Below are 21,318 nucleotides of genomic sequence, written 5' to 3'. Positions count from 1 at the left end.
ATCCCTTGGGTTTGGACCCTACATAATAGTTTGTCAAAAGGTGTCATGGAAGATCTCTAATGAAAGCTTAAGTTCCAGTGAATATCAACCATTGTAAAATGTATGTATGGATAATATGTAAAGAGTCATGTATACATACTAAAAATTATGCTCTTAAAGTCTGAGAGTTGGGGCTGGTCACCAAAAGGTGATAAGTTTCTTCAGGCAGGAGATGATTACTTTCGTGTCTAGCTATATGTAAATTAAGTATTGTATACTTCAATGAATGCCTATTGACCATCTGAGCAAAATGCTAAAATTTGTGAAGTCTCCAAGGGAGATTCTCAACAGGAAAAACAAGCAGCAGGAGATATCCTGTCATTAGTGAAGACGATGGATTGTTGAAACTATATCTGAAGTTACAAAGGTAAATCCGGGTATCCTTCACCTAGGGGACAAGCTGCCAGCAGGTTTGTTTTATAAACAGAGGATGACAGCTGGTTTGCCTGTTTAAAGCTGGGAGAAAGATTCTGGGTGAGGTAACCTTTAAAAGACAGAAAAACGCCTTGTTAGTTAAGTTTAGGCTCTAAAAAGCATGCTATGATTTTATTTTACAAATAGCCATTTGTTTTCATTAATTCTGCTTGCTTCTTTTCAAATCTTTGTAAAATAAACTTATATTTGTTTTCACCATAAACATATCTAAATGCTGAGAGTTGGGCAGAGTGGTGAACCTGAGATGTAACTGGTAAACTGAGGTGTACTTTTCTTTTGGGAACACCTTATCTGTGAATTCTGCAAGTGTCCAGTGTAACAGGGGCTGGACACTCCAGGGGGAAGCTCAAAGCACTCAGATTGCTTACCTGCTGAGTAGGTTTACATATGTCTCACTTTGGCTGGGACAGTCGCCTTTTTATGCCCTGTCTTGGGCATCCCGAGTTTTTTGGCAAAACTGGGCATTTGTCTGGTTTGCTCTTGCCAACTGATGATCAAGACCCAGTTTTGCCAAAAAAAGGTTGGGCGCACCCCTCTAAGGGGACATGGAGGAAAGTTCGGGTGTGTGTGTGTGTGTGTGTGTGTGTGTGTTCAGCAGTGCCACGGTGGGGCCCCCTCGAGCCTGCAGGGGTAGGAGGAGGGGATGGGGTGACCCTTATGCCAGCCTTGCTTGGGGGGGGGGGGGAGAGAGAAGTCCCTCAGGCCAGCCACACACAGTGTTCACACTTTGGGAAATTGGTCACCCTACTGCTGAGGGACAGCTAAGACTGCGCAGGTGAGAGGGGAGTATTTGTGTAGCCTGTGGCATCAGGGAGCTGACCCCTGGCACGCTCAGACAAGTCCTCCTCACGCTATAGGCAGATAGTAGTGAGGAGCCTCACAGCACTGAGTGCCCCCTGGAAGCATCAGTTACTTAAACTAAACTTCTCAGAGAGGGCCACTAATTATATTCCTCATTTTATGAGGCCCTGACTTGAGACCCTGGGGTCTCATTTGCAGAAGGGGTGAGCACTCACAACTGCAATTAAATTTAATCTAAGCTGTGTGTTGAATGTGTCAAATGCTGCAACATATTAAGTACCTTGAAAAATCAGGTCTTAAATGTCTCAAATTAGTCACTAATTTTGGTGTCCACTTTTGACTTGAATCTGTCTCTCACTTCCCATCTTGTAAAATGAGGATAATTCCCCCGTAATATCAAAGTTACGTTGTGAAAATAAATTCATGTTGTGATGCACTTGAATATTATACTGCACCACAGAAAAGCCCATGAGGAAATTAATTCTGTCTTCGGAGCAGGGTTTGAATAGTGTGCAGTAAGTAAGGCAAAGAGTCACACACTAGACAATCATGAGAAAAATATTCAATAGCTGCTTATTAAGTAAGTGAGCACCATGCATATGCAAAAGTTAGTTGAGGTGAGACAAATTATGACTAGAAATAAGATGTAAATTTTTAACAGTAATTAACCATTGGAACAAGTTACCAAGGGTCTTGGTGAATTCTTCATCATTGGCAATTTTAAATTCAAGATATGCTCTGGTTCAAAAGGAATTATTTTGAGGAAGTTCTATGGCCCATATTATATAGGATGTCAGATTAGATGATCACAGTTGTCCCATCTGGCCTTAGAATCTATCAATCTAAGGGAAAAGACTTGAAACTGACATCAAAGTGAGTGGCTAAAGGAGAGCTATGAGAAACAGGAATCTCTGACCCCTGCACAGACTGTCCTGAAGAGAAAGCATCTCACAAAAGCCCTGAGCACTCTGCAGTCAAAGGGCACGCTCATGTACAATAAGTGCCAGAAAGCAGCTTTGCTAATTTGGCCACCAGGGCCGGCTCCAGGCACCAGGCAACCAAGCTGGTGCTTGGGGCGGCACCTGGAGGGGGGGCGGCGCGGCGCTCGGGCCGCCGGGGAGAGCGGGGCCACAGCCGGGCTCGCCGCCCTCCCCGCGGCGCTCTGGCCGCCCTCCCCCCCCGCGCCCTCCCCCGGCTGCCGGGGCTCGCCGCCCTGCGCTCTGGCCGCCGGGGGAAGAGCCGAGCCCCAGCCGGGGCTCGCTGCCCTCTCGCCGCCCTGCCCCCGGCGCTCTGGCCGCTGGGGGGGGGAGAGCCGAGCCCCCGCCGGGGCTCTGCCCTCCTCCCAGGGCTCCCGCCGCCCTCCCCTCCGGCGCCCTCCCCCCGGCTGCCGGGGGGAGAGCAGAGCCCCCGCCGGGGCTCGCCGCCCTCCCCCCCGCGCCCTGCCCCCGGCTGCCGGGGGGAGAGCAGAGCCCCCGCCGGGGCTCGCCGCCCTCCCCCCCGCGCCCTGCCCCCGGCCGCCGGGGGGAGAGCAGAGCCCCCGCCGGGGCTCGCCGCCCTCCCCCCCGCGCCCTGCCCCCTGCCGCCGGGGGGAGAGCGGAGCCCCCGCCGGGGCTCGCCGCCCGCCGCCCTGCCCCCGCCGGGGCTCGCCGCCCTGCCCCCGGCGCTCTGGCCGCGGGGGGGGGGGAGCCGAGCCCCCGCCGGGGCTCGCTGCCCTCCTCCCAAGGCTCCGGCCGCCCTCCCCTCCGGCGCCCTCCCCCCGGCCGCGGGGGGGGGGAGCCGAGCCCCCGCCGGGGCTCGCTGCCCTCCTCCCAAGGCTCCGGCCGCCCTCCCCTCCGGCGCCCTCCCCCCGGCCGCGGGGGGGAGAGCCGAGCCCCCGCCAGGGCTCGCCGCCCCCCCCCCCCCCGGCTCCGCCCCCCCCCCCGCGGGGGGGGGGGGGGGGCGGCCGGAGGCTTTTTTGCCTGGGGCGGCAAAAAAGCCAGAGCCGGCCCTGTTGGCCACAGATACCTTCCTTTCTCTAGCCCATGGTTCTAAGGGAATTAGCTTTCAATCTTATTGGAGAGAGATCTTCTCCAGCCTTTTAAGAACCTGATCCTTTTGCCCATAAATGGGCTTCATCTGGACTTCCTGAGGCCTCTTCTAATCTTGGAAGAGAACAAGAAAGGAATCCATTCCCTGGACTGTTTCTTCTATGTTTAAGCACATTTTGAAGGTCCAGTAAGCTTCAAAGAATGCCCTAGTTTCTCCTTCTGGTGTGGATTAAGATAGAAACATTGCTCTAGTAGCTTCCCAGGTATCGAAGTCAGGCTCACCTATAGTTTCCCAGCTCCTCCTTTCCCCCCTTTTTAAAGATGGACACTACTTTAGCACTTCTGGTCTTCCGGGACCTCTCCTGTTCTGCATGAGTTTGTAAATGTTATTACCAGTGGCTCCAAGATTTCTTCAACTAATTCCTTCAGTACCCTCAGGTGAATAGCATCTGGCCCCACTGATCTGAATTCATTCAAATTGGTCAGAAGATCTCTGATGTGTTCTTTACTTATCCCAATCTGTATCCCTTCCCCTTTACTGTCTAAGGTAACTTTGCTAGTCATCTGGTCACATATTTTTTTGAGAAGACTGAAGCAAAGTAGGCATTCATTGAGCAGCTCTGCCTTACTATCATCTTCCGTTACCAACTCACCTCCATTGAGCAGTGGACCCACGACGTCCTTCATCTTTCTTTTTTGTCTGACATATTTGAAGAACCCGTTCCTGTTGTCTCTAGCATTTCTTGCAAGCTGTAACACATTCTTTGCTATGGCTTTCCTGATTTTATCCCTACAGTCTTGCGCTATTCCCATGTATAGTTCCTTGGTGACATGCCCTTTCTTCCATTTCCTGTATCTATCCCTTTTGGTTTTTAAGATAGCTAAAAAGCTCCTTGTGCAGCCACATTAGCCTCCTGTGGCTCTTACTGTTTGTCTGTGTTGGAACAGCTTGATGTTGAGCCTCTAGTTTTACATCTTTTAAGAACTGCCAGCCCCCTTGGACTCCTTTTCTTCCTAATTCAGTGGTCCCCAAACTATGGGGCGTGGAGGAACGGGAGTGGGGAGGGATTGCCACCCAGCTCTGCTCCGGCCCCAGCTGCAGCTCCGCTCTGGCCCCAGCTCCACCCCCATCCCCAGCTCTACCTTCAGCCCAAGCTCCTCTGCTGAGCCAACTGTGTAGTAGTGGGGGGGTGGGGAAGGGGAGGCGCCAGGGACAGACTCCATTGGTGGGAAGGGAGGACAGGCAACAGGAAAAGTTTTGGCACCACTGTCCTAATTGGTCTTTCCATGGGACCTTGCCTACTATTTCTCTGAGTCTGTTGAAATCTGCCTTTCTGAATATATTTGGCTCCTGCAAGCTCAGTTGACCTGGAACTGGAGTTTGGTGCCGAGGCTGGAACCTTCACTAAGCCTTCTTGGATCTGGAAACAATCTGAGCTGATTCAAATGTCCTATCCTTTCCCTCGCATCACCATAGTATAGCTATATACAGCCCTAGAGGTTTGGCTGACAAAGCCTCTTATAACAAAAGCAAATGAAGTCTTTTCTGTCTCTCTTTATGGGCCCGAGAAGTAAATATGCTGCAAATAGCATAATGTGAAGGAGAATGTTTTTCTCCTAAGATTTCAGGCACTGGACATGAGTATTAGATGCTGGGAAGACCGCTGAGCATGATGTACACCTTTTAAATCCAGACTTTTTCAATTCAGATCTGCCACGATACTATACCAGGTAAATATCTATCTATCTTGCTTAGCTAAACTGACATCCTAAAACTAATCTACAAAAACAGAAGGCACTATTTTTAGCTACCAATCTTTGTGATTTGGAGGGATACATTTTCTTTTGCTGTGGTGGCTGGAAGTCACCGAGGAGGCAACCAGTGCCCTGCCCCCTTCTTTGACCATGCCCTCAAAACATGCCACACAGCTGACAGGAAAGAGTGGAAGAGGTGCATGAACGCTCTAACAAGCACTGCCACCAGAAGGTTCCACCATCCACACTGCACTGGTTGACATGCCCAACAGTGGGAATATGCAGTGGACACTTGTAGAAAAATTACCATGAATCAGACTTTCCAAAGGAACTGGAGAACTAACTTGAGAGCAAAGGTCTCTTCCCCTGGTTTTATTTCCTGAAGGCAGAGAGGATCACACTATTTCTCCCCCACCCTCTGCTCCCAGTCTAGTAGACACATTTAAGATGCTTAGCATCAATCCTTGAACACCAAAGAAGCTAAATGACAAAATAAATGGCAACAAATACAAGATACTTGGGAGCCTGGCACATCCTGACAAAAAACCCTTACTCTGAATTATATGAAATTATGTGGGACGCTTTAACATCTGTTCACAACCCACAGACTGAGAATCTCTGTTTTAAGTAACTGACCATCAAGCAGATTATACCTTACCTTTCACTACTGGTTTTTAAATCTTTTGGAGAAAATAGGACTGCCACTTCTTGTTCTTCTCCAGGCATAAGGAAAAGATCCTCAGGTTCAACAGAAATGCAGTTGTCTTGACCTGATGTCTGAAGATACAAAAAACACATTTACTTTTTCAGGATTAATCCCCCTCCAGTCTGCTTTGATGTGTTATGCCTCTCTTTCAGTACATACATCAGAGGCAGCCTAGACACATACATGGGAAATTCCCAAAACAGCCATCAATCCTGCACCAAGTAAATAGTTCCAACACTGCGCAGAAACCCTACTTTAGCAAACTAAATATAAACTTCTTAAATAGATATTTCTTATTCAACTATGCTAATGACATACACTGACAATGAAGACCTGTAGAAGAACCTAGAGAACATTTTGGGTGGAGTCAACTGGGAAGAACTCACTCCACAAAAGGAGATCAGGTAAGTTTTATTTTACGGATCCAGACTTTTGCCCACTCAGATAGGATTGGAACGTAGCAAGCAATATGGAAACATTAGTAGTGGGGGAAAGGTGAGCATTTTGATTGATCGCAAATAGGCTCATGTAAGGTAGCTTAGTTCCTGGGATATCAGCCAGAACAAACTCCTGGTTCAGGGACCATTCCAAAGAGTCTGAAAGCTCAACTACTCTGCTCTCATTTTCAGTGGCACTTTAATATGGATTACTCTGACAGAAGCTAGGAGAGAATGCATTGCTCTGATGTTTAAGCTTGAGCTTCTTGCCAATTTGTTTTCCCAGTTGGACCAGAATCATAATCCTCTCAGGTGATCCTGAAAGACCAGAAAAGCCAGTCTGACTGCTCTCATCTCAGACTGCAGTGTGCTGAAATCTCAGACCCTGATCATATTCCCTGTAACTTATGGTGCACCAAGTGCATTTCCTATCCAGAAAACTAAACATTTATGGTCAGTATTTTTTGGAATCCAGTCTGTGAAGGGAAGATCTACTATAATGTTGACTTCATGCTTCAACCAACCGACTAGATACTGGAAGTTGCCCTCTCTTTCTTCAGCATCTTTTACAGGGCAGATCTGAGCATTCAAGAAATATCTATGAAGCCCCCGTCCACGGAATAATCTTGCAGAAGTTACCTCGGAACTATAGCCAGGACTGGATGGAGGACAGACATCATGGAGATTAGTGTCCAGATCTTAACAAATTTCTCTGTTTCAGGAAGATTGACCCTCCCTCTGTTTTATCTGCTAAATATGATTTGCTCTGGATCTTTTTAAAATTCACCATAATCCCTTGTTCCTAAAGCACAGAAAAAGTCTTTCAAGTCACCCCATCTAACATTTCTAATGATGCTTGATAAGAATGTAAGATAGGAATGAGCATTTAGAATACTCTATACTCTTCAGCCTGTCTATTACCAATACCTTCATGAACACTGAGGGAAAAGAGGGAAGCTAACAGGCTGAAGAACAGCATTTTGTATTGCTAGTAGCTACTTCCAAAGACAAATTGAAGTTACTTCTGGTAGTAAATCAGGGACTGTCTCTCTCTGGTGCTTTTTCAGTATATGGGGCCAAATTCCAACTGAGGTTTTTGGTAATGCTAGTGATACATCCTGAGTATCCTTCACATTGAAGGGCAGTCTGTATTTCCCTCATTCCAGGTGGCGTGTAACTTATTTCACAATAGTTTGATGCTTCTCTGAATGCCTCAAGTTTGGAGGGGAAATTAAGATCAGATGTGGATGAGCCTGAAACTCCAGAATAATCCCACTACACTCTCCTGTACCTACTTGCTGAGTCTGGTACAGTCTGTCTATGAATTGTAGGCTAGATCTATTTCCGGGTGGGGACAAGCTTGATTGAGGTTAGACTGACTGTATACACTTACTGGAAAAATTGGGCTCATTTCATGATCTGTTTCCCTCTGGAGTTCCATGCTTACATCTCATCTCTCACATACCTATTGCTGTGAGTATTAATCTTTTGCTCCTGTATGAGGGCTTTTAATTTTTACGCTTGTCGGGAGTAGCGAGCAAATACTTTGTCTTGTCCATATTTTCAACTACTACCTATGAAATTTCTCCATTAATAAGCTTTGCCTATAGTTTTCTCAGACATAGATTTGTTTTAATTATGCTCTGCCAAGGATTTGATTTAAAACTAGCCACTGAATTTGCTACCATGGCTCTCACCAACAGCCTCACGGATTTGATAAACAATGGTCAAAGACACTTTCTTCAATCATGACTTAAGTTGGTCAATATTTTGAGGAGGCTGAAGCTGGACAGCAAATAAGTCACAACAAATCCTTGTCTCTCAAGATTCTGTGGCCTTGGAAAAACATGTAATTTCTAATGAGTATCTGCAAGGAATTGACAAAGTTTCAACATCCCTCTTGAAAGTGCCTTACATCTTCCTATCTGTAGGAAAAAGCCCTCTCCTTAAGCAGGTATGCCAATGCCACCAATACCTTGGAGCAGAGAGAGTATGCTTGGCTCAGAATTTCATGACTTGCCAAATCACCCTTTCTATTATGCACATTTCCCTGTTCTTCCCTAATATCTTACTTGAAGCAATGAATGAGACTGCAAATTCTGTCTTGTTTGGAGGAACGGTTGTATGTTTATTCTCCTTATCTGGTTGAATCTTGATGGTCACTGCCTTTTACCCTCTATTTCAAACATGCCTGGAGGAGACAAAAACCGGTTACCTACCTTTCCTAACTGTTGCTCTTTGAGATTTGTTGCTCATGTCCATTCCAATTAGGTGTGCGCGCAGCCGGAAGGTTTTCCCCCTAGCAGTACCATCGGATCGGTCCGGACGCTCTCTGAGATTGCACCTTCATGGCGCTGAATATAGGGCCCTACTGACCCACCACCACTTTAGTTCCTTCTTGCCGGATTGCTCCAACAGAGGTAGGCAGGTGGGTATTGGAATGGACATGAGCAACACATCTCGAAGAACAACAGCTACAAAAGGTAGGTAACCATTTTTCTTCTTTGAGTGATTGCTCATGTCAATTCCAATTAGGTGATTACCAAGCCTAAGTTTTGGAGGCAGGGTCAGAGCTCAAAGGTTCGCAGACTGAAGCACCGCCCTACCAAAGGCTGCATTATCTCTAGCCTGCTGGGTAATAGCATAATGTCAGATAAAAGTATCTATAGACCATCAAGACAGCTCTGCAGATCTCTTGCATCAGAACATGGGCAAGGAATGCCGATGAAGATGCCTGCGCCCTGGTGGAATGCGCTGTCAGCGAAGGGGCCGGTACCTTCGCTAGATCCAGACATGGTTCATGACGAAATCCTTTGGGAGGAGACTGGAAGCCCTTTCATTCGGTCTGTTACCGCGATAAATAGCTGAATGGACTTCCAGAACAGTTTCATTTGCTTGATATAGAATGCTAACACCCGGCAAACGTCCAACGAGTGAAGTTTTTGCTCACTGCTGCTTGAGTGCGGCTTCGGGTAGAAAACTGGGAGAAAGATACCCTGGTTAACATGAAACTTGGAGACAACAACATTAGGGAGAAAAGCTGGATGCAGTCTGAGCTGAACTTTGTCCTTATAGAACACCGTGTAAGGAGGCTTGGACATTAGGGCCTTGAGCTCAGACACCCTCCTGGCCGATGTTATTGCTACCAGAAACGCCACCTTATATGAGAGGTACAGGAAAGAACACGTTGCCAGCAATTTGAAAGTTTGCCCCATTAGTCTGGAAAGGACCAGATTAAGGTCCCAGGCTGGGACCGGCTGTCGAATGTAAGGGTACAGTCTGTCGAGGCCTTTTAGGAAATGACTGACCATGTGGTTGGCAAAGACCGATCAGCCCACCACGCCTGGATGGAAGGCAGAAATGGCAGCCAAGTGAACCTTTACTGACGACACGGAAAGCCCTTGCTGTTTGAGGTGAAGAAGGTAGTCCACTATGACAGGTATGGACACAAGTGTTGCAGATGGGAGGTATTGTGAAGACCAAATTGTGAATCTCTTCCATTTGGCCAGGTAGGTAGCCCTAGTGGAGTGTTTCCTACTGCCAAGGAGGACTTCTCTGATCGGACCTGAACAGGCAAGCTCCACTGGGTTCAGCCATGGAGCTTCCATGCCGTGAGGTGAAGCGATTAGAGGTTCGCGTGCTGGAAGTGGCCTTGATCTTGGGTTATCAGGTCCGGAAACAGTGGTAAGATGATCGGGGTTTCCACTGACATTTGCAGGAGGGATGTGTACCAGTGCTGGCGAGGCCAGGCTGGAGCTATCAATAACACAGAGGCCTCGTCCCTTCAAACCTTGAGGAGCACCTTGTGAACGAGCGGTATGGGAGGAAACGTGTACAACAGGTGTCCCTTCCAGGGAAGGAGGAACGGGTCTGCAATGGAATACGGTCTGTGATTCGGGAAGGAGCAGAACTTCAGGCACTTCCTGCTGTGATGCGTGGCAAACAAGTCTATTGGGGGAAACTCCCACTGTTGGAAGATGGTATTTGCGATATCTAGGCATAGGGACCACTCGTGGCCATGAAAAGACCTGCTGAGATAGTCCGCCAACTCGTTCTGTACTCCGGAGAGATACGACGCCTCCAGGTGTATTGAGTGAGCTATGCAAAAGTCCCATGGTCTGAGGGCTTTCCTGGCACAGCGGAGAGGAGTATACACCCCAATCTGTTTATATAAAACATCAATGTTGTGTTGTCTGTCATGACAATACACATTTCCCTTCCAAATGAACTTGGAATGTCTGGCATGCCAGACGGACCGCTCTCAGCTCTCTGATGTTGATGTGAAGTGAGATCTCCACTTGGGACCAGACGCCCTGAGTTCTGAGGTCTCCCAGGTGTGCACCCCACCCCAATGGTGATGCGTCCGTCACCAGCGAGAGGGATGGCTGTGGTCTGGCAAAAGGAACACCCACACACACCGCCTGCGGGTCAAGCCACAATAGGAGGGAGTCAAGGACCGGACAAGGAAGAGTGATGATCTTGTCTAGACAGTTCTGAATCGGCTGATACACCAAAGCCAGCCACACCTGTAGAGTCCGGAGTCTCAGTCTGGCGTGCTGTATTACATAGGAACAAGCGGTCATGTGTCCCAGAAGCTTTAGGCAATTCCTTGCTGTGGTAGTAGGGAACTGCCTGAGACTTTGTATGTTGCACAGGGACCGGAAACACGACTCCGGAGGTACACCCTCACCTGTTTAGAGTCCAATACCGCCCCTATAAACTATCTGCTGAACGCGGGATTTCTGTACATTCTGTACATTCAGTTGACTTCTGTACATTCAGTAAAAGGCCCAGGTCATTGAAAGTAGCCCAATGATGCTCACTTGTGTCTCCACTTGCACCCTGGAGCAGCCCTTGATTAGCCAGTTGTCAAGGTATGGGAACACCTGCACCTGGTGCTTGCGTAGGAACACAGCCACAACTGCCATGCACTTGGTAAACACTCGATGAGCTGCTGACAGGCCAAATGGGAGGATAGGGAACTGATGATTGTGGTTCACCATGAACCTGAGGTACTTTCTGTGGGACGGCGTTATCAAAATATGAAAGTAAGCGTCCTTCAAATCGAGGGCGGCATACCAGTCCCCCAGATCCAAGAAAGGGATGATAGAGGCCAAACAGACCATGCGGAACTTCAGTTCCTTCATGAACTTGTCGAGATTTCACAGGTCTAGGATGGGCCTGAGGCTGCCTTTGACTTTCGGTATTAGGAAATGACGTGAATAGAAACCTTTGCCCTTCAGCTCCTGAGGAACCTTTTCCACTGCCTCCAGCGTTAGGATCAAGTGCACCTCCTGCGCAAGTTGTTGCTCATGAGAAGGGTCCCTGAAGAGGGACGGGGAAGGGGTTGGAAGGGAGGGAGAACTGGAGAGAGTATTCCCTTTCTACCGTGCGGAGTACCCAGCGATCCGATGTAATATCGGTCCACGTAGGGCAGAAATAGGACAGTCGGCACGAAAAGGTAAGGTGGGATGGATCCGCAGTTCAGACTGGTGCGTCGCCCGCGGGCGCACCTTCAAAAGTTCTGCTTCTGGCCAGAGGATTGTTTCACCTGTCCAGAGCCCTGGGCTGAGGAAGGGTCAGGTCTTTTCCTGTTATGTCCATTCCGTCTCTGAGAAAAGTCCTGCCTGTTTTGAGAGTGGTAAAAGCAAGGCGGGGGCTGTGGCTTGAAATGCCTTCGTTGAGTAGCGGGAGCGTGCAGGCCAAGGGATTTGAGGGTGGCCCTCGAATCCTGGAGGCTATGAAGCTGCGAGTCCGTTTTGTCCAAGAAGAGGGCCAAGCCCTCAAAACGGAGGTCCTGGATGATTTGTTGGACCTCAAACGGTAGACCTGAGACCTGTAGCCAGCTCCTTCTCATAGCTACTCCAGAGGCCATAGTGTGAGTGGACGAATCTGCCACGTGGAAGGCTGCCTGCAGCGAAGTCCAGCCAATGAGCTTACCCTCCTCTACCAAAAAGGAGAACTCTGCCCTGGAGTCTTGCGGCAACAGCTCCATCAATTTTGCCATCGCTCCGCAGGACTTGTAACTGTATCTACTGAGGACAGCCTGGTGATTAGAAATTTGGAGCTGGAGTCCCCACGTGGAATAGATTTTTCTTCCAAAGAGGTCCAGCTTTTCGGCCTCCCGGTTTTTCAGGGAGGGTCTCTGATAGCCTTGGCACTCCCATTCATTAGCCACTGCTACGACTAAGGTGTCTGATGGGGGAGGTGTGAAAAGGTGCTCGAACCCCTTAGAGGGAAGGAAGTATTTCTGTTTGTTCCTCTTTGCTATTTGTGGTAAAGAAGCAGGGGTTTGCCACAGCATCTTGGTGGTACCTTGAATTGTATTGATAAGTGGCAAGGCAACACGGGAGGAATCAGAAGGGGCGAGAATGTCCACCATGGGGTCTGATGTCTCGACCACCTCCTCTGCCTGGATCCCCAGGTTCTCTGCCGCCCTCCTCAGCAGCTGCTGGCGCATTCTACTCTCCTCGAGGATAGGGGCCGTTGACATTCCCGCCACCATCTCATCAGGCGAGGACAAGGCCTTAGCTGGAAGTGGGTCCTGTTCCCTGCCCTTGGCACCAACGGGATCATGCGGCACCTGGTATTCCATCGCAGGTCATGTTGGTAGCGGTGCAGTGGATGCCGGCGGTGTCGGCACCGGCAGTGTAGCCCATGCTAGGTCCTGCCCCTGGTGAGGTGCCGGAGGCACATATTAAGCTAACGCCACAGACGCCGACCTAGAGTAGGACCCCTGGCTCTAGCCCTGGTGGAATGCCCAGGGGGTCCAGAATGGCCACTGGGTGGGAGTCTGCCACTGACCAGGCCACGGCACCAGATGAGTCTGCTGTGCCCGCATGGGTCAGACCTGAATCGCCGCTCTTCCTGGATCTGTGGGACTCTGCATCCAACTCTGAGCATTCACTATACGAGGACCATGGAGGAGCAATGCCTGGAACTCGGAGACCAGTGCCACTCCCCTATGGGTCCCCTGATGGATTGTACAGGCGACTGGTACCAAGGAGATGGCAACTGATGCAGTACCATAGAAGGTTTGCCTCTGGATGGCACAGAGGGTCTCACGGGTGCCGCTGAAACCGAGCTCAGTGTCCTGTTTCACCTCAGAGGCAAAGGTGTAGCGACGGATGAGGTCGTTGGTGGCCTCGAATGCCTCCGGCGTGAAAGGCAACTGGAGATCATGGTCCTCCCAGATTGGGGAGTGCTGGGGGCCTGGACTAGACTGTTCCTGTGCTGGGGCAGGAGTAGACGTGACTCTAGTCAGTGGTGCTGAACACCTGTGGCCCGATGCGGGTCTCATGGTGGTGGGCTCCTGCGCCAGTCTGGGCATGGGGGAGCGGCCCCTTTCGGGTCTCCTCTTCCTGTGGGGCACAGGGGATTGAGAATGGTGCCGTCCACTTCCCTGTGTGGAACCCTGCTGGTGCCGAGGGTCTCTGGCAGAGTCCTTCCTCAGCGCTGACTCATGCCTTGTCTGTGCACGACATCGGCTCCACTGAGCCAGGGGCTGAGTGAGGATGTAGAGCAGCCACCATTAGCAGAATCTTGAGGCGCTGATCCCTCTGAGTCCTCAGACGAAATCCCCTGCAGATCTTGCAGCGTTCTTTCTGGTGGCTTTCCCACAAACACTTCAAGGAAGTGTGGAGGTCACTTCTTGGCATAGACTTGCCACACACACTGTGCAGGGTTTAAACCCCGGGGATCAAGGCATTCCTTGGTACCGGGGAAAAGGCGGAGCAAAAGAGGGGGGTTACCCCCAACTGAAACTTATCTAGCACTATATTAAACTATACTACTGTAAACCTACCTATTTACAGGACAAAAGTTCAACCTACTAGAGAAGTTGCACTTACAAAGCAAGAGCTATGAGTGTTTCGGCTAACCGTCACAGGCTGTCAGAAGGAACTGAAGTGGTGGCGGGTCGGCAGGGCTCTATATTCAGCGCCATGAAGGTGCGTCAACAATGTGCCCTTGTTGCCAAGAAGGCAAACGGCATTTGGGGCTGTATAAGTAGGGGCACTGCCAGCAGATTGAGGGACGTGATCATTCCCCTCTATTCGGCATTGGTGAGGCCTCATTTGGAGTACTGTGTCCAATTTTGGGCCCCACACTACAAGAAGGATGTGGAAAAATTGGAAAGAGTCCAGAGGAGGGCAACAAAAATGATTAGGGGGCTGGAACACATGACTTATGAGGAGAGGCTGAGGGAACTGGGATTGTTTAGTCTGCAGAAGAGAAGAATGGGGGGGGAGGAGGGATTTGATAGCTGCTTTGAAATACCTGAAAGGGGGTTCCAAAGAGGATGGATCTAGACTGTTCTCAGTGGTACCAGATGACAGAACAAGGAGTAATGGTCTCAAGTTGCAGTGGGGGAGGTTTAGGTTGGATATTAGGAAAAACTTTTTCACTAGGAGGGTGGTGAAGCACTGGAATGGGTTACCTAGGGAGGTGGTGGAATCTCCTTCCTTAGAGGTTTTTAAGGTCAGGCTTGACAAAGCCCTGGCTGGGATGATTTAGTTGGGAATTGGTCCTGCTTTGAGCAGGAAGTTGGACTAGATGACCTCCTGAGGTCCCTTCCAACCCTGATATTCTATGATTCTATGACCCCAGGGAGCACCCGGACGGACCTGACAGGTACTGCTAGGGGGAAAACCTTCCAGCTGCCATGCACGCAGAACGCACACACCTAACTGGAATTGACATGAGCAATCACTCGAAGAAGAACCTCTCTTACTTGTCTGGTTTAGGGTTATTGTAATATGAAAACTTTTTCGGGTAAGAACTGGAGCTAATTAGAGAGGATGAAGATCTGAAATAACTTTTCCTTCTTTAACTCACATAAGGCTGGAAATCAAAGGGAAGATTCTGTCCCCCATCTGAGATTCAGTCCCTCTTCCTACATAGTGCTATTTTTGTGTTTTAGCCTGTGGAGAGGGGCCTTAAATACCTATGCTCCTTGTCTGATGAGTTTTCTAAAAATCATATGCAAGGAGCACAACCCTGAGGGAGTCCAAACCATCCTCTGGGAGTAATGGGAGTCAGCGAGGATTCTAGTCTTTTTGTCAAGAGACTATTACTCTCCAAGATTTGACATGGAACCCTTGTACGTGATGAAGCCAGTACTGTGCAGAGAAGGGGAACATTCACCTCTGATGAATCCTTAATTTAGAAAGATGGTCCTGGCTGCCTGTTAGAAGAACCAATCTATCCTTGCAGAGGTCCCTCAGGAACCACCAATATGGGGAAATGTAGGAGCCCCCAAAATTGTACAGGCTCTAAACCCTTCACCTGGCAGAGCCAAGGTTCACAGGCTGGGAGCAGATGTGGCAGAGCTTCCCTTTTGTGGCTCCTCAAAAGATCTTTATCAGATGGAGGGAATCCTCTGGCCATTTGCCTGCTCTATTTGACCAGCTCTGCCATGGGATAGGAAAGCACGAAAAACGGGGAATGTAATAGATGTCTTATTCTGGGAAAGATCTTTGTTTGCTGTTTTAAATTGGTCTCCAGTGAACGAAGAGAAGGAGGGCTGGGAGAAGAGAACAGGATTCATTACTACAGCTTTAGAATGGCTTTAAGAGCCAGGATGAGTGCAAGAGCAGAGACACTGCTTTGTTTAGCTGGTTGGAGGCAGGGAATATGGTCTGAAACTGTTCGAGGCACAGCCAAACTCATAACCCCCATAGATACATTTTCAGTTGCCTCCAGTGTATACCAGAGGCAACTCAATTGTACTGAGTTCGTAGAATAACTACAAGTTAGAAATGTTAAGTTAAATAGTGATTAGTTTCTCTGGGCCTTCGTTTTAGCTTTTTTATCTGGATTTGTCAGTATATTAACTAATCAAATTTTCTATTTCTTGGCAGATTTGTTTTAAAAGTTATTTATCAACAGTTGACAGCAAGTGTTCTAATCAGAGACCCATGCATTCTGAAGTTCCAGGGCCACAGAATTTGCCACAGAACCTACCTCATCACAAAGCTGTGCTCCAGAAATCATGTTTCTAGTTAAAAGGGAAAAAAAATGTTTCTAACCATTGCTGAAGAAAACCTGAGCCAAATTTAAGTTATTGCAGTGCTATCTTCTTTGTAGACAGCCTGAAAAAATAGCTGTAAAAGACATGATCCCACTCCATTAATCTCAAAGGATTGTTCAGCTGAAAGCTATAACAAATAGGGGGATGATTACTCAGGTACATTTTTACTATTTTTCTTTCAATTAAATGAAAATTTTCTGTCTTCTGCAAGACCATGTCACAGAATCTAAGAATCTCACCACAGCTTGCTACAGAGTACACGAGGCTTTGTTTGTAACCTTTTTCAGCCTGGGCTTTAGCGTGCTGGGAACACTAAAAATCTGTATCACAGCAACTTTTCTACCAGGTACAGTGGTCTTGATATGTAGGATTGGTCTATAAAACAACTTTCCCCACACAAAACCACCAACTCCTGTCCAGGACTGCCTCAGGATTTTAGTAAAAAAATCTGAAGTAATTATTTGAAGTACATCCAAATGCATCATTAACTGACTCATGACAGGAAAGAAGGGAAGACAGACTTTTTGCTGCCACCGGGTGCAGAATTGGAACCCTATAGCTTTATACATAATTGCCAAAATGCTGAAAGCATTTCAAAGGGTAATTCTCCAAGTAAGCTCAGAGTCAGAGGGCCACAGAATTCCTATTTTCTGGAGGGATGTGTGCAGGCTTATTTTGGGTTATTTATCAAGTCTTTCTGTAGTTGAACTATAATCCTGAGTAGCTAGTAATATTAACAATTTTAACATGACAACTAATTTAACAGTCTAGTGTTGCCTTTTTGACCCACAAAGCTGGCTAATATTTAGGGTTATTTCCATTATAAGAAGAAATCAGTGATATGAGAGAGATATTCTTATTGCTATCTTGCTTATTTACAAAAAAATATACATAAAGTTTGGTCTCCTTCAATGAAGTAGGGAAAAAAAACCTAGCAGGCAGCTTTCTTGTTCAGTAATCCAAGTCTACCACTCCAGTGAGTTCTGCACCCACAAAGTTCTCTCTAATTCCTCTCAGGATCATGCTCAACTCCTTCTACATGCTTTTCTGACTCCAACACCTATGCGGTGCAATTAAATCTCCTAGCCAGCGTCTGAGAAAACGATTCACTCCACATGGCTTAGCTCTGACCTGCTGTGTTGCCTAGTGCCTTGAGTGGTAGCTCCATAGCATATAGCTATTCTTACTACAAAAAGGGGTCTTATTCAATCCTTCTGTTGAGCCTGAGGGCAGGTCTACACTTACTTCCTGGTCCGGCCGTAAGCAATCGATCTTCTGGGATCGATTTATCGCGTCTTGTCTAGACGCGATAAATCGATCCCGGAAGTGCTCGCCGTCGACGCCGGTACTCCAGCTCGGCGAGAGGAGTACGCGGCATCGACGGGGGAGCCTGCCTGCCGCGTCTGGACCCGCGGTAAGTTCGAACTAAGGTACTTCGAATTCAGCTACGTTATTAACGTAGCTGAATTTGTGTACCTTAGTTCGAAGTGGGGGGTTAGTGTGGACCAGGCCTGAAAGATTACTTGGTGCACACATCGGCTTTAAAGAGGTCTGATTATCTTTGGATCTACAACTCACATGAAGGTAGCCATCTCTCGCTATAACAATACCTTGAGATATTCAAGTATTTTTGTGTTAGTGTAGATAAACTGAAATAAAAATAGCACACCTCTACCCCGATATAATATGACCCAATATAACAAATTCAGCTATAACGCGTTAAAGCAGCGCTCCCGGGGGGCGGGGCTGCACGCTCCGGCGGATCAAAGCAAGTTTGATATAACGCAGTTTCACCTATAACGCGGTAAGATTTTTTGGCTCCAGAGGACAGCGTTATATCGGGGTAGAGGTGTAGTGTGTTCAAGATAGCCATTCCACCCCTTTCTTTCAGAGAGGAGCTCTAGGACATCTACCACAAACAATTTTATGTTGTTTTTTTTGGTTTTGGTTTTTTTAATTCTCTCTCTTCCATGTCACTCATTCTGCCTCTATATCAATATTCCATTGCCTAATTGCCTATTGCTTCTATTCTCTTTTAGATCAACATCCCCATTCCCTTATTCTTTCATATACATCCCATACTAGGTGGTCCAACTCTTAGCTTGCTCTAGTATTACTGTTTTTCCTTTCCTGAATCCACTTTTGTTCTGCCCTTATGTTTTCTCCCCAAGCTCTCTCATCTCCAATGAGATATCCACTGCACATTAACTAGTCATCTAAATAACTCTCCAATAAAGCTATTATCTCTTGTACTTGAGATAGAGAAAACTTAAGTGATTTGATCAAAGCCATAAGGAAGTCAATATTTGAGTATGAATTAGAATGAAGGAAACCTTTGTTCAATCAAACATTTACTCCACACTGTTTCATGCAACTACTGTAGATAACCTACCTTCTACACTGAGAGACTATACTGTGTGCTGAGCAAAAAAAGCAGACTCACTTGCAGAAACTAACTGGGGAAGAAACTTGAAGCATAGTCTGAGTGGTGTGATGGGGTGTATTAACCCCAGACTGGGCAAGCAGGAGTTCATCACTCACTGTGGGCCCAAGTGGCCATGACCCTCAACATTGCTGCACATGCTTCTGGTGGAGGGAGCGGATAAAAGGAAGCAGCTCACTCCAGTATGAGCTGGCTGAGGAGGAGAAGGGACATACACTGCCGACTCCTTCTGAAGTACCATCAGATCTCTTGACTGCAAAGGAGGGTATCCCTGACTACACTACGGGAGATCCCCCATTAACGGAGGCAAACAGAGATGCCAAGCCACAGCCTATGGAGAACAAGCCTGCAGGAGACTCAAGGGTTGGAAGTGACACAGGGAACGCATTGGGAGCCGCCACTTGACCCTTAATAAGTTGATCATTGGCTTCTTAGCGCCCTGGGTTGGAACCCAGTGGAGTAGGGTGGGACCAGGTTGCCCTGCCCTTATCTCATCCTGCACTTGCCACTACGCATTATTGTCAGGGATCGCTGATATAAGTACACCTCTACCCCGATATAATGCTGTCCTCAGGAGCCAAAAAAAATCTTACCGCGTTATAGGTGAAACCGCGTTATATTGAACTTGCTTTGATCCACCGGAGTGCGCAGCCCCGCCCCCCCCAGAGCACTGCTTTACCGCGTTATATCCGAATTCGTGTTATACTGGGTCGCGTTATATCGAGGTAGCGGTGTAGTTTGTTTGCTCTGCCTTGCCCGAGGGCCAAAACCCCAGACTGTTATTGTCAGCCCCAGTCAGGAGGCTAAGAGCTACAGATTGTTCATTTGCTCCGCTCCAACCAGGGGGCCGGAGTCCCTGATTATGGCTGTCTGGCCCAGCTCAGAGTCCTGACGACTGTGTGATGCAGTGTATCAACCCTGCACTGGACATGCAGAGCCTCTGTGACAAGTGGTACTACCTACAGCTGCAAACTCACAAAATTAGCTATTTAATACTGACATACTCACAAGCCAAGCATACGCAATTATAAAAGTGACTGAATAGCCTATGACTTTCAGGGAACAAAAACCACTGCAATAAACTTCCAACCCTAGTGACTGATTTAATTTTCAAGGCTTCTCTTCTAATAAAGCGTCAGGAAACTTTACTTAAAAAAAATAATATGGAGGACACCCTTGCCAGCTACAGTCCCCCCCAAAAAGCCAGAGGGAAAAACCAGACTGCAAGGTTTGTGGGGCTTCCAGAGGTCAGCTCTAATTTCAATGCAATGTGGGCAGCACAAAACCAATGATTTTAAGACTACTATTTAGAAAATTAAGACGCCTCCCTACCTTAATTTTTAAATAGACTTCAATATTTCCAGCATTCTTTAAAGGCAGTTGCTGCTTGGCTGAAGAACCCACACTAGCAGACAGACACATGGCCTTAAAAAAAAAAAAAAAAAAGCGGTTGTATTTTACAACAAAGAATACAGAACTACCAACAGCAAAGAAGCTAAAGTACACTTAATTTATAAAAAAAAAATTGTAGAATACCTGTAAGTCCTTCGGAGCATGTATCCTAGCTGTTCCAGCTCTTGCTCTGAGGGGAATACTTTTTATCACACTAGTAGGCCCTGGACTGTCAACCTCTACATCAACTCTTGCTAAGAACTCATCTACTGGACCCAAGATATCTAGAAGGATTTTAAATTCAACAAAAGAGTCAAGCATTTTTTACCTGCAAAATTCTTAAAGTTTGATGCCTGAACTATAACCAACTTGAAGCTCAATATTTTATTTTGAAGTGGTTATTATGGTAATGAGGGCCTTAATTACTTAAGATATAACTGTACTTTTATTTTGGGTATTATTTAATTTCAAGTATTAAAACTGATCTGTCAATGCCAGGATGGACGTACGCAGATTAGGGCACCAGAGCAAAAAAGCTACTGAAATGTTTCATTTATGTTAGTGACTCATCCTTTTAGTCCCAAAGCAAACTTGTAACACACAAAAGTAGTTAAAATGGAAGTCAAACTACTATACCTGAAAGAGAGATTTGTTTCTTTGGTGCGTGGAACAGGACCCACACTACTAAGATTTCAGGATCCTGAAAAAAGGAATATACTTGATACTTTACACACATCTACTGAACATTTCAACTTTTAAACTGCCCAATAGATAGTGTGAACAAGACATTCATTATATTGAAGATTTAGATGTCTAGACTCAAATCTGGAAAAGCAGTGTTTCTAAGACAAAACAACCAAAGAGCGTTTTACTATGAACGCTCCTTTTATAGGTTACAAAAAAATAGTTTCTTAGTTAAAGTGAGCTAATATACAGAGAAGCTATCCAGGTTTCCCTTAGTATACCTGAAGTGTAAGAGGGATTTAAACAGTAAAGTAAAAGCTCTGAATAATCTTGAATCTACTTTCTTGGAAAATCCCAGTAGTTTGATTTTTAGTTAGTATTTTAAATTATGAAGATAAAAGTTACCTACACTCTCCACCACCCAAAAACACTCTTACAGTTAAACTACTGCCTGATCACTCCCACCACCAGAAAACCAAAATGAACTCAAAACAAGAAAACAATATTGATCACATCACTACCCTTCATACAGTTAGTGTGGATTCCGTTATCTGTAACTAGAATCATTT

At 47.1% G+C, this 21,318-nt stretch overlaps 1 protein-coding gene across 1 annotated transcript in view; it reads right to left on the bottom strand.

The window, feature by feature from the left end:
* The window catches only part of CEP192 (centrosomal protein 192), a 185,828-nt gene that overhangs the window by 60,903 nt on the left and 103,607 nt on the right, over nucleotides 1-21,318 (bottom strand). Inside the window, exons 28-31 of the mRNA XM_065398324.1 lie at nucleotides 20,702-20,765; nucleotides 20,210-20,349; nucleotides 20,006-20,098; nucleotides 5,716-5,834 (exon numbers count right to left, since the gene is read on the bottom strand). Of these exons, the coding sequence (XP_065254396.1) occupies nucleotides 5,716-5,834; nucleotides 20,006-20,098; nucleotides 20,210-20,349; nucleotides 20,702-20,765 (416 nt within the window). The remainder of the gene's footprint in view (nucleotides 1-5,715; nucleotides 5,835-20,005; nucleotides 20,099-20,209; nucleotides 20,350-20,701; nucleotides 20,766-21,318) is intronic.

This window comes from Emys orbicularis, chromosome 2, assembly GCF_028017835.1.
Source record: "Emys orbicularis isolate rEmyOrb1 chromosome 2, rEmyOrb1.hap1, whole genome shotgun sequence".
NCBI lineage: Eukaryota > Metazoa > Chordata > Testudines > Emydidae > Emys > Emys orbicularis.
Note: the sequence above shows the minus strand (reverse complement) of the source record. Positions and strands in the feature narration are given on the sequence as shown.